Raw genomic sequence first — 13,924 nt, forward strand, 5'->3', positions numbered from 1 at the left:
AATCTAGCACAAAGTGGTGATAATTTGTTGACCATTATCATGGGTTGCAGAACCGTTGTATAGTTTGAAACTTGGAAAGATGCTTAAAATCATCCATGCATAATGTTCCATGTCATCTATGGAGGTGAAAATGGTGCACATCCTGATCATTTTACTTTGCTGGCAGTACACATTCTATTTCCTGTCAGGGAGGGTGTCCTTCAGACCAAACCTGTTTTCAACAACTCTTCCCATACCTTTGTATGTATTTTTGTGTAAGGAGTTTATTCTTCAAAACATAGACCCATGTCTAAGGAATTTTCATGAAAAACCTACCCATTGGAGCGGCACATCCCTGTATGCCTTTACTATGTGAGTACCCTCAGGATATCTGCCATTCTGTACATTTGGCATGAAGAAGGGACTGGCTGTACAGTGAGTACTGTGAATTTCTACATCTCCTTTGGTATGTTCATGTAGAAAACAGTGAAAAATAAAGCCATTCCTTGTAATAAAGTCTACCTGTTCAAACTCTTCCGTTTTACCATTCTACTAGCCCTATGACTCTTGACTATTGTTGCTAACACCTATTGTCAGTATAAAATTGTACCAGAGAAGTTGCATTCCATTCTGGGTTTTATGCCAAAGCTATGAGAAATCTGTCATATTGGATTATCACTCACAGGGACAAATGCACCTCTTTCTGTTTGCTCAATTTTTGGAAAAGGCTGAAATTGAACAATAATCAGTGTCTTTGAAACTATGAACATTTCAAACATGGGCATGCATCTGTGCAGTGTGTAGCGCAAAGCATCAGTACATGTAATGCATTCTAAGCAGATCAAAACAATCATGCTCGTTAAGGCCCAAAAAAAAAAATTGTTTGCTTGCCCTCGAATGGATTTTAAAAATTGGGTCGGTCGGTCGGGAAAAGTTTTTTTTTTTTTTTTTCCTTTCCGTTTCCCAGAAACAGACATGGCGAATACCGAATGCAATTAATGGTTCAAGCATTTCCGTAGCATAGCAGCAACATCACGCCATGGTCCAGCATCTGTGCTCGCCACTTGCACCTTAAACAATTGTAGCTCTTCTACATGTAGGCCTCACGTTTAATGAAGTGTACAATTCTCCTACATGTAGTGTTTTCTGCTTTTCAAAACTATCATATTAATCAGCGTGTTCGGTCCCTTTCTTCACCTGTACAGCTAGCGGCAGCGCTACTCGTTGTGTCCGCCATGTTTCAAGTGAAATCATATTTATACCGAGCGATTTGTGCTCTTAATGAAAGTAGCCTCAACAAACATGTTGAAAAAAAATAGTGCAATGTTACTTCCTAGTCGATACGAACAAATATCATGAATCTAAATATTTATAAACAAGAAATGAATATCTGGTACAACTGTTTTCAAATTGTATCTACTTTTACCATATTTTAACATCTGCTATATTGTATCCATTCTTGCATGATATGCACGGTTATATTTTGCCTGTAAATAAACTCATCCCTAGATGCGCCGTCCGAAATGTGCAGGTGGAGAGCAAATTGTATTAGAGCTTAGACGCTGAGGTGGTACACGAAATTACGGAACCCGACAGTCAGGTACAGCCGGACACGTAAACATGCAGGATATGGTCTTTTACAAAGTTTCTTTTAAATCATCGGTTTTTCAGACGAAAAATACATGCCATTTTTGGGAAAATCGCAACAAAAAAAAACTTTTTCAAAAAAAAAAAAGTTCTACGGTCGGGACTGCCGAGACGGTCGGTCGGACGAGGGCAAGCAAACAACTTTTTTTTTTGGCCTAAACACCATTATTTCTCCTCCCTGAATGACATGCAAACATGGCAGGGTCCCTAGCCTCTGGTAGAATTCTGCAATTGTCAACCATACATACCTTTGAAGAGCCTCCTTTCCCAATAGTGCTCAGTATACTGTAATGTTTACCATTCACTGTGATGGTGTCTTTGCTTTTCCTTACAGGCTACAACAAAACAGATCAAAACAAATCAGAAACAAGAGTGAAAACAAATCCTGACTTTGTACTATAGTGCAAAACACATTCTTAACAGCTATATCAATCATGGCAATCTGATTGGCTTATCCTTGTATCTGAGCCCTGTTATAGCTCACAACAAATATGGGCATATTACGTATGACCACTACGCGCAGTAATAACTTTCAAAGCATATATCATCTGACAAGGTTGTGTCTTTTTGCAGAAAAGCGGTAATGTTTCTCTGACAATGGGACCATTTTTATAAATGTTATGTTATTTTCAATATATTTCTTTATGCTTGCTTCAATTAAAGTAATTTCAGTTGACTACAGGTTTTTTTTCCCCCAAGTTAAATGTAATTGGCCGTGTTTGTTATTTTTTTCGTCTGCTCTCTGCTCGCTTTTGTTGTTGTTGATATTATGCACCTTGTTGTTGTTGATATTGTGCACCTTTCTTTATCTATGATTATGGTGACATAGAGCTTTCATTTTGAATGACCTTCCTACAATAAACTTGATAGTGCTGAGCTCACCATTTTTGGTGCAACAAATGTGGCACCCTCATTGGCTGCCTGTGTTCCTGATGCTCCTACCACTTCCGCTGTCTGCTTCTTCACATTGAGCACAGGTGCGGCTGCAGCCATGGCAGGTGTGTTGCCTGTTGGTGGCGCTGCAGCAGGTGCAATGAATTCAGGGGCTTGTTGCACTGAGGGTTGTACAGCAAATGGAGCAGTCTCTAGGCTCATGCCTCCTGGGTTTGATTCCACAGCTGAAACAGGTTTGGTACTGGAAAAAATATAAACACAATGTATCAGGCATTGACAAATGGAGTTTCTAAAGATGAAGTAGCAGTAAGCAAGGAGGTTGATGTTTAATATGCATCCACAAATCTAACTATTATTTCTTTCAGCCCAGTGCATATTATTTTCCACAAGGTCCTATGCACACGCTTGACGTCGAGCGCGTATACGTGATGGTTAGCGGAGAAAATGAACCTTGCAACATATCATATCTGTTTATTTTAAGTTTCATATGCAAACAGATTCATTCACAGCTGTCTACATTTTGTACATTTATCAATATTGTAATCAAAGATTAGTATATTATTAAGAAGATGATTTAAATAGACCCTATATATGTAATACTCCAGCCTCAATGTAAAAGTCCATCAAGATGGGTTCCTGAGAACAAAATTAGACATGATTGATACAGGTGAGTCAAGTGTCTTTCTGAAATCAATGGTGGTGCCAGGGAGGCCAGAGATTACTCCCATCCTTAAACCTTTTTCCCTGTCACAAGTTTGTCAACAAATAAGTATTAGGGAGGAAAATAATCATTTATAGCTTACTCGTATGGAAAATCTGGTGCATGTTGCTTTATTTCTGGTGTCAAACCCACGCCACTGTCCAATGAATGGCTACTTTCCAATATAGGTTGTAATACAGGTTTGGGTTTGCTATCTGCAGTAGCTTGATGTGATGGTGCCACTTGGTGTGATGGTGCCACTTGATGTGATGGTGCCACTTGATGTGATAGTGCCACTTGGTGTGATGGTGCCATTTGGTGCAATGGTGCCACTTGGTGCGATGGTGCCACTTTGTGTGATTGTGCCACTTGGTGCGATGTTGCCACTTGGTATGATGGTGCCACTTGGTGTGTTGGTGCCACTTGATGTGATGGTGCCACTTGGTTGGATGGTGCCACTTGATTGGATGGTGCCACTTGCTGTGATGGTGCTACTTGTTCAGGCGGACTGGTGTTGCCTAGTGGTTGGAAGTCTACAAAGTAGCTGTCGGAATCATCGCTGTCATCAGGGTTGCTGCTCTGCTTAACAAGAACTGCTGGTGCAGGTTGGGATGCTAATCGGACACGAGTTGCTGTACCACCAACACGGGTTGCTGTACCAGCAGTCACTCTGCATATGGTAAAAATAACAATTTCACATATTGTAATAAAATTACAAAAGTTGAATTTAATTGAGGTTAATGTTATCCCTAAGTTGTATGGATACTTTCTAGGATGCTTTCTTCTTTAACTTGAATTAAAATGAATTAGAACATAAACTAACTCTGTTTGGAACTCATTCCATTTCCCACACTTTGGCTACTATTCATGAATAATTTGCAAGCTGTGGACAAAAGTCACATACCTTGCAGGTCTGCGCCTGGCAGTGGAAGCACCTGCTGTACTCTGTGTCTTGCAATTTGGGGTCACCAGACTCAGACTTTGTGTCAAAGGTGGCCTGGCAGTCTTAGATGTGCTTTGTGCTAGTCTGGTGCTGATGCTGCTAGTGATTGGGACATTCTTCTTTTGGCTCCCTACTGTCTGTTGCTGCTGATTGAATGTATTAAACTGGTTGTTCATCCATGGTATGGTGTCTGCCTCATCTGAGTTATTGCTCCGATTGCGACTCCTGCAAGATGTAATTAATTACACACAACAAGTGAATACCGCCACGAAAAGGGGGCGCAATTTTACATTATTATCTACTCTCTTGTATCATCAAGAAAAAGAAGTTCATTAAATTAATTTAGTCTCAAACCCAACCATAATTGCAACACCACAGAATTCTAACTCTAAATTATGCTCTTTCAACCCTAAACCAATCCTGACTTCAACTTTACAATCCCAAGCCTAAACCAGAAGTTTCTGATGTCTCTACTTCAAAATGCTTAAATACAAATTTGAGATTTTATCCACACGGTGTGTACCTGGAGCACAACTACTTTACTATCTAATAAGGCAGCTATTATTGTTATTGTCTAACCGTTTCACATAGACGCACACGCTATTAAGATACCTGTCTTCATGTCTTGACATCACTTATTGCACTAAACATAAAGCTCTATACCTCATTCTGTATGTGAGAAAAACTACCATAGTTACCTTTTCTCAGGAGGATTGAAGCTGATGGTTGAGTCTGAGTGTGATTCAACCTGTGATGGTGTCTCTACTGGCTTACTATGAGATTCAACCTGCATGTGTGATGATGTCTCTAATGGCTTGCTATCTTTCCATGCTGGGCGTGGTGTGTCCACTGGGCGTGCTGGTTCTATGTTTGCTACAGTAGGTGCTTTATTCCTGCCAATCAAATCCAAAATAAGGGAGTATGAAATTACAAGATTGTGTTGAATTGTTGTTAACATGAGCTGTACCAAATATTTGAACATGAGCCTTAAAGAACACCAAAAAGAGGTGGAGAAATTTTAAACTAAGCCAAACACACATGCTAACCCCATATCATCTGACAAAGACATGTCATAAGTCAGCTAATATCACTGATCATACTGCTTCTTTCAATCATACCATCAATTGGAAGGACTCAAAAGTTACTGACAGAGAAGCTGACAAGACCACAAGGTACCTGAAAGCCATCTGGATCCACCGAAAAGGAAACACTCAAAACATCGCCAAGGGGACCTATTCACTAAATCTAGTGTAGTAGTGAAACATCACTGAGCTGTACCAAAATTACTGCTGATCATTGAAAACATTGAAAGTGGGCAACCTCAAATTTGCCTAGATTTAAAGGAAGGTGACCTGATATATTTGGAAAATCAAATTATCTAAAGCTTACATTATAACATAAAATGTCATCCCTTTCAAGCACTCATGCAAAAAGAACATGTAAATGTTTTTTGTAAATGTGACTAATTCCTAATGGAATTTGTAGTATCGAGTATCACTCATCCCTACTAACACAAGGTATCGTGCATCGCTTACCACACATCACTACTACAATATGGCCGCCACCACAGGGGCAGAAACACACGTGAATAAATCTAGATACAAATGTTAATCTGTGTGATATCCTTGTCATCCTTGATAACATCCAAGTCTTTATAGAATTACCGACATTTATACAGCGTGATATTGGTAGTCTACAGTGTTTATTTTTACTCAACTTGAATCTTGGATCTTTAACTTGTGAATGGACCTGTTTTAAGACAAACTCAGTTCCAATATCCCACAGTTACGCCTGTAATGTAAATTAACAATGACAGTTGTAACACAGCATCCCTTACCCATTGTCCTCGGATACAGGTGGTATTAGCTGAGCCTCACCAGCATGATAACGCTCCAGAGCTGTGTCAAGCATATCTCTAGGGTGTGCACCGATTTCCTTGGCTTTCTTCAAGATAGTTACACATTTCTCTAAGTCATCTATGGGGCAAGATAAGAAATCAAATCAAAACAACAAATTACTTTGTTTTCTATAAAAGTATTTAGAAGCTGCATCCCTTCTACTGTTGTTTTTTGGTTGCATCATAATGTGGGTGTGATCCTCAGCCATATATCAGCACAGCTCAGACGGTAAAGCATTGGACTTACATTTGAGATCTCATTGGTTAGAATCCAGCTTCACCCATATTGGGTGACTCTGCATGAGAGGGCAGGATCTGCATTACAACGCAGTGCTGGGATGCGTTTCCATGTGACCTGCTCTTGCCCGTGCAGATGGAATCGTGACATGAGCACCCTATAAAACGCACACAGCTTCACATTACAAAGTGCCCCACAATGTTTCTTACAAGAAGCAATGCTCATTTGCCGAATGCGGACTCGAGTGCCGGATAGACACTTTCTTTTTAAAAATGGATATATGCATCCCAAGAGATCGCACTGGAAGGTGGAAAAGACAGCAAACAAAGTATGGGATTCGATACAGCCATGTAAGCGATATATGTGTTCACATTTTGAGTTACACCTGCCGTAAAACTTACACTGACATAAACATCAATTGATAAAAATTCCAAAAATATTTTTTCTACTTCCTAGCACTACGTTGACCAGTTCCACCAAGCATTCACTTCTGGTCGGCGTAAATATCGGCTACTACTTCCGGTGTTTCAGCGACCTTTTTTAACCACGCGATATATAATTTCTTAGTTCCGATCGTCACAAAAGGTCAAACTTGTGCCAAGTGTAGCAGCGTTCAAACGTATGCCTGATGGATGTTACACTCAGCTCGCTACTCCTGACCGTTGTCGGGAGTAAATTGTCGGACGTACGCCTGGCAGAACTTATGCTGACTATCGTTCACACTGCCACTACTCCTGGCAGAGGCTACCGCTACTCCTAGTAACTTGCGCCAACCAAGTTCCGCTGGGCGTACGTCCGACAATGTGAACAAAACTAATAATACATTTGTACATACTATGCTTTCTCTCCAGCTGAGCTGCGGCAACATGAACAAATGCAAACGGCTTGATGTTACCACGTGCAAATTTGAAGAGAATACGAGCATCATCAACATTATCTTTCCTGTAAAAGAGAGAGATGAAAAATACACATATAATTTATATTATTATAAATTAGTCAAATGTCATTTTTTTTAATTTCTTGCTTTCTCTGACCTCAACTTGATGTGTAATTTAACACTTCTGCAACCAATAAACATGTACAGTACTTATTTCAAAATTTGTCTTTTGATTATATTGCCTTGTTACAAGACGAAGGCTTATGACAGTTTTATACATGCTTTAAATTTCTTGTTTTTGAAATATTGGGTTCTGGCTGGCTCATCACAGAATGTTATAAATAAATAAATAAAAGTTGATGCAGTTTTTCCCCTTAGAAATTTGACACTATTTTTCTTTTTCAGCAAAAATAAAGTTTAGCTAGCCAAAAAAAAAAAAAAGAGGATCAAATCAGCTTCTGAAACAACACCATAATAATATAACACCAATAAAACTCTCAGCCTCATTCCTTATACTTATAGATGAACTCCAGTGAGTCCAATAAATTTAGAATGTACTCCAAAACTTACTCTTTTAGCCACGCAAATTTAACAACAATCTGTGCGTATGCTTCATTCCTTCGGTAGATGTCTAGATTGATGTTCTTCATGGCCCTATTGTATGCACTCCACATAGTCCTAAACTTATTGGTTTGGTCCGCAAATTGACCTCTGACCTCCAGGTACTGCAGGTAGTCCAGCCAGTCCTCTGGTTTGTTGCCCGCCTCACTTATCTTCTGCAGCCACATAGTAGGATCTGGAAATCAAGGTACATGTTCACATGAAATCAGTTTTGAAGTCATTCATTTCATAAACCATCTCATCATGAATCTTACTGAAGACTTGGGCTATTATACTAGTTCATGAGTTGTAATCCATTCACTCCCTATGGAAGAGACATGACTTAAAAATGTTCGCCCGGGAATGGGGAACCCCACCAGGGGCACAAAGGCAGGCCCTTAGACCCCACCCGTTCACGACTTTGCACTAAGGCACTTGTTGCAAACATTTTTTACTTCAAATTTGAACAGGTAACTTTCCTGCCAAGTTTTTTTAGTTCATTCACTCAAGGAAGTCGGATGGATATAGCCCTGCTTGAACTCACCCATTGTACATGTACCAGTAAGTGATCCCGTCACATTCTCCTTGTGTACTGCTGCATGTTTAGCATCTTGAACTCCAAAGTCACGCCGCAGTTTGTTCAGACGATCACGAACATTAGCCAGGCTTTCGGCCATTTTGTACTGATGACACTCAGTCTACAAAGTACAATATTGGGAAGACAAATAATTAGACAAATATTTTGTTATTGATATCTTGTTTTTTGCCTTACAAAATTGTGTTTTTTGCCGAGGCCTACTGAGGGGGCCGGTAACGCATGAACCAGCCAATATTTTCAGAAAATTTGTTGATTTGGCATGGACCGACCCAAATCCTTTTCTGTATACAATGCAGCAAACCAGAACTAGGACTGGAGAGTCGTTGCATGTCAAATCAACCAAAGTTCCCAGGTGACCATCTCAGATTTTGATGAAAATATAATCTTTAGTGGGCACAAATCACAATGAACACACACAAAACTTTGGTCTCATAGTCCATGTCATTTTCAAGAAATGGCACCTTGAAGTTTGGCCTGGAACCCCCCCCCCCCTTTTCCCCTTTTGGCACTTGCAAGTGTCATTGGTGATTCTTACCAACTTTGGTAAGAGCTCTCATAACTTCCTGTTCTGAACAGATACATGTATAAAGCTGCAAAGTTGCATTATAGCTAACCTTATGTCATATTTTCAGAATCTGGCTCTAAATTTCAGATATCTGCTTTCCTTTTAAAGTTGTGAGCACCCAAAGTTAGTAATTTATTCAACCGCAACTTCCGCAAGTGTGATTTTGTCATTTTGGGGGTCTAAATTATTACTTTTATATCAACAAGGTTTATTTTTGCATCAAGCTTTTAATTTGCCAAACACTTTGAAGTCAAGGTTTTTATGTAGTGGAAGGAGGGCAGGGCTTCGATAAATGAGGGAAATTATGGGGTAACAAGGTTAAAACAACTTTTTAATAAACAAGTGAAAACGGCCATTTTCAATTTTTGCTAGGAAAGTTTTGCCTCAAAAAACAATTAAAAAATTATCGGAAAAGCAAGAAACATACCTTCATAAAATCAGCATCACTTCCGTCACATAAAAAGATGACCAGATCAGTGGAAAGTGGCAAAGAATTTGTGAAATGAAGTAATTTTGTAAATAATACATTGTGTTTTTCGAGAAATTCACCATGACCATCTTGATTGAATAAATGCAGAATTGTGTCACAAAACTGTCAAATGCGCTTGATCAAGCGCCCGTGCTACATTAAAGTTTTGGAGTTTGCAATCACCGGTTTTGCATTTGAACAGCTCTTTTACGTCAAAATTGCGGCGATCTTTACCTTTAGACATAAGACCACCCTCGCTATATAGGGACTAAAATATTACTTTTGCATCAAGGTTTACCTTTGCATCAAGGTTAAACAGTTGCCAAACACTTTGGAGTCAAGGTTTAATGTATTTGAAGGAGGGCAGGGCTTCGATAAATGAGGGAAATTATGGGGTAAAAAACAACTTTTTGAAAAGAAGTGAAAACGGTTATTCTGCTAGAAAGTTTTTGTCTCAAAAACATTTCAAAAATATTCGGAAATGCAAAAAACATACCTTCATAAAATCAGCATCACTTCCGTCTTATGAAAACATGATTAGATGAGTGGAAAATGGCAGAGAATTCGTGAAATGAGGGAATTTTCTCAGGAAAATACAGCACGTTTTTCAGAAATTCGCCATCTTGAATCAATGCAGAATTGTGTCACGCATTAAAAAACTGTTAAACGCGCTTGAAAATGCACAGTACACGAGCGTAAATTACCATTAAAACGAGCGTACATCAAGCGCACATGCTACGGGAACGTTTCGGAGCAGGCATCGTCAGTTTGCACTCGGCTCTTTTACGTTAAAAATAGCGATAAAAACATCGATTTTGGAACAAAATAAAGCTTGTTCAAAAAAATAAAAGCCAAAAAGGTATGTTTGTATAGCTAAAAACATGTTTAACCTTGATGCAAAAGTTTATTTTGATAAATTTATAATTTTGACCTAAGGCCAAGGAAAGTCGATTTTGAGTTTCCGTCACCCATCCCTCACTTCATTTTCTGACCCTCACTTGAATTCATTATTGTGATTTTCCAAAAAATACCAATGAAAACTGGTTATATTTGCAAAAAAATTATGAATATCCCTTTATTTTTTGTGGAAAAATCAAAATCAAAACATACATTTTGCTGTCAACCTTGCAGCAGTGTTCGATTTACCACCTGCATACCTGCACCAGTGCATGTAACATTCCCTCTGTGCATGCAGCTTTTCACTACCTGCCTGCACACGTGCATGTACGATTTTAGCGCTAGTGATATGACAAGGCCAATATACAAAAGTAAGCAAGCAGTCAGTCCGATTGGGAAAAACCCAATCTATTTTTAGCGCAACATCTTCTGACTTCATTAGAAGGGCTAGCACAAATCGCACAATTGACAATTCCCGATACCCCTATCACGTGAGAACTGTCACTTTTTTCATTGACTTCCCTAGTCTTCTACACAGCCAGTTTGCATCGGTCTGATACTCGTCCATCCTAACGAACATTCGCGATAGCCACATACAGTCTGGTCCAAGACTATGACTTCCCTTAGAGGGGCTAGCGTAATGTGACATCATATGCCGCCAATTCCCGATACTCTCGCACATGTAGAAGAGTGTCATTTTCATTTCATTGAAAAAAAAAGAACCGGAATTTAAACCGTGGGAAATATTTGTCTACGTACGGAAAATAATCATAATAATGTCCAGCAAAAAGGAAATAGCTCAAAAACACTTGCATCATTCTGGAAATCGTGCACCTCGTCGGGCGACTAGTTCTAGAACAGATGAAGCCACAGCATCCAGTGTTTTGGCTGAGAAATCGTGAGTGAAGGGCGAGTGATCGGCATAAAAATGACACTGACAGGGAGCCGGAAATATTATTACAAGCAACTGACAATGATCGTGATTCAATGTGATTTTATGTTTGCTTTAATTTTGGTGCATGCACACTTTTTGCTGTGCATGTAGAAATTTTGGGCTACATGCACCAGTGCAGGTAGGAAAAAAATTGTAAATCGGACACTGCCTTGCAGACTCTTTGTAATATACTTTTGAATCTCATTTGGGCTAAACATCCATCTTCAAGTGAGTGAGCGGCAAATAACAACACATTTTACATGCGTGTTGGTCATATAATGAAAGGCAGACAAATAATGAATAATGAATAATGAAAAAGTAACCTCACTTGTTTTCAGAAATTATGTGACGGGAAACTCAAAATTGACTGTTAGGGGCCTAATATAGTTCGGGTGGTCTAAAAGAAAAGATCGCCAAAATTGCGATAAAAACGGGGATTTTCATGATTTTGGAACAAAATAAAGTTTGTTCATTCAAGTTGTTGAGTTGTTCGACAAAAAATTGTATGTTTGTATCTAGTAGGTATGCTAGGTGAATTCAAATTTGCCATCAAACTGCATCATTTTATATATCAAATCAAAGCCCTTGAGTAAACAAAGCCAAAACTGAAAAACATTTTTTCATAGCACTTTCCGTAGCAAAGTTACATCTTGTCAAAGATTGACTTTCATCAAAAAGTTTCAGCTAGCAAAATTCCCCAAAACGGCATTTCGGGGGTGTTTCTAGATCTTAGTCTCATTATGATACAAATGGATAGCAGCTTTTTTTAATGGAACTGCTATCCAAATCCCTCTAAAATTCCATGTGCGAGTGACTTATCACCATAAAAAATCATACATTTGGGTCAAGTGATGTATAGAAAACATATTTATGTACGTTGCCTTCTTCGGCCAGTTGTTTTAAATTTCTATGACTATGTAAATACTATGCATTGACATTGTCGGCGAATTTGGCTGACTAGCAAATGTGTTAACTAAGGTTTGACGTTTGCCTGGGTTATCTAGCTCATGTTTAACCTTGATGCGAAAGTTTAATTTGATAAATTCGTAATTTTCACCTTATATAGCTCGGGTGGTCTAAAATAAAAGATCAGGCTATCGGTGAGCAAATTCTTGGCTAGACTTCTCGAGCAATGTCAGTGATGTTGACAAGTCGAGTCTTCCGAATTCGGCAACTCAGTACATGTAAAAAAGTCGGGAAAAAAGTAAACCTAACGAGATTTTACAATGGTCTTCGAACACTTTTTACACGCATCAGAGTTAATACAGTAACGAATAGTAGTACTACACATGTTTATAAATAATATCTATTGTTATAAACATCACTTTTAAAATAAAAACTGAGTGAAAATACCTGAACAAGTTATGGTTTGTTTTCATCGGCTTCCGGGTTTTAAACTCTCCGCGTATCATGTGATCTCGTTCGCGCACAGTGATTGGCTAATGCTAATACCATAAATCAAGGATAACATTATAGAGGGCGCTAAAACTTGAAATAATTAAATCAGACCAGACCAGACGTGAGATCAACTTTTCGCCTCATAACTGCTAAATTGTTGGTCTTATTTTATATCAAAGTAAGCCATGTACATTTTTAGAATGGCAAAGACTCGATGGATCCATCTCTGAGGTCTAATTTGGGCAGAACATGCTCATTTTTGGAGAAAATTAAAAAAAACGGTGTTTTTTTCGCCAATTTTGCTTGAGTAGGCTCTGTCTATTCATATTTAAAAACTACATAGGCCTACAAATCAGTATCTAGGACCATTTTTTGTGCAAATTTCTCAAAGTTGGTCAAAGTTTTTTTTTTTAAACCGGTCCTAGATATTTTTATTTAGTTTTTAAAATAAATAAATTGGTTTTTTTACTCAAGAATTTTTTTGTTGTGGTTAGAAAAAATTTGGGCAAAAAAACCCGTTTTTTGAGATTTTCTCCAAAAATGGCAGAGCATTTTTTGCCCAAATTTGCCCTCACAGATGAATTCATGAAGACTTTGCCATTCTAAAAACTTGTATATATTTTAGACCAACAAGTTATGAGGCCCAAAAGTTTCCATTATAATGGGTTAAGGGCTGGGGTTTGAACGTTTGGACAGTATTTATTTTGGGACATTAGAGCACATCAGACATATCGAATTGCATTCTGAATACGAAGAATGTCATTCTGATATCAAATAATTTTGATTTTTGAAATTCGCAATTTAATACACATTTTATGGCAAATCATTAAAATTGATATTTTTGATATTTAACAGTACTTGAAGTAAACTTTATAAATCTGATGATTTATACTTAAAGTGTATGTAGGTGGGATGAAAAGCCGACGATCAATTGAAAATTTTGACCTTTCGTATTGAAGATATGGAATTTTTTCCCCAAAACACCAAAACAAATTAGGTCTTGGGGAAAAAATCCATATCTTCAATATGAAAGGTCAAAATTTTCAATTGACTGTCGGCTTTTCCTCCCTGCTACATACACTTTAAGAATATGTCATTAGATTTATATAATTTACTTCGAGGACTGTCATATATCAAAAATTTGAAAAATATCAAATTTTTATAATTTGTCATAAAATTTGTATTATATTGTGATTTTCAAAAATGAAAATTATTTGATATCAGAAAGACATGCTTCGTATTCAGAATGCAATTCGATAGGTCTGAGGTGCTCTCATGTCCCACAAAA

General features: G+C 38.2%; 1 protein-coding gene across 1 annotated transcript in view; it reads right to left on the reverse strand.

The window, feature by feature from the left end:
* Positions 1–12,681, reverse strand: part of LOC140156608 (dual specificity protein kinase TTK-like) — a 71,871-nt gene extending 59,190 nt beyond the window's left edge. The window contains exons 1-10 of the mRNA XM_072179546.1: positions 12,592–12,681; positions 8,320–8,473; positions 7,746–7,971; positions 7,134–7,240; positions 6,001–6,139; positions 4,862–5,056; positions 4,125–4,388; positions 3,324–3,890; positions 2,509–2,761; positions 1,875–1,961 (exon numbers count right to left, since the gene is read on the reverse strand). Coding sequence (XP_072035647.1) covers positions 1,875–1,961; positions 2,509–2,761; positions 3,324–3,890; positions 4,125–4,388; positions 4,862–5,056; positions 6,001–6,139; positions 7,134–7,240; positions 7,746–7,971; positions 8,320–8,452 — 1,971 coding nt within the window. The 5' untranslated portion in view covers positions 8,453–8,473; positions 12,592–12,681. The remainder of the gene's footprint in view (positions 1–1,874; positions 1,962–2,508; positions 2,762–3,323; positions 3,891–4,124; positions 4,389–4,861; positions 5,057–6,000; positions 6,140–7,133; positions 7,241–7,745; positions 7,972–8,319; positions 8,474–12,591) is intronic.
* Between the last annotated feature and the right edge of the window lie 1,243 nt (positions 12,682–13,924).

Source organism: Amphiura filiformis, chromosome 7 (assembly GCF_039555335.1).
Source record: "Amphiura filiformis chromosome 7, Afil_fr2py, whole genome shotgun sequence".
Classification (NCBI taxonomy): Eukaryota; Metazoa; Echinodermata; class Ophiuroidea; order Amphilepidida; family Amphiuridae; genus Amphiura; species Amphiura filiformis.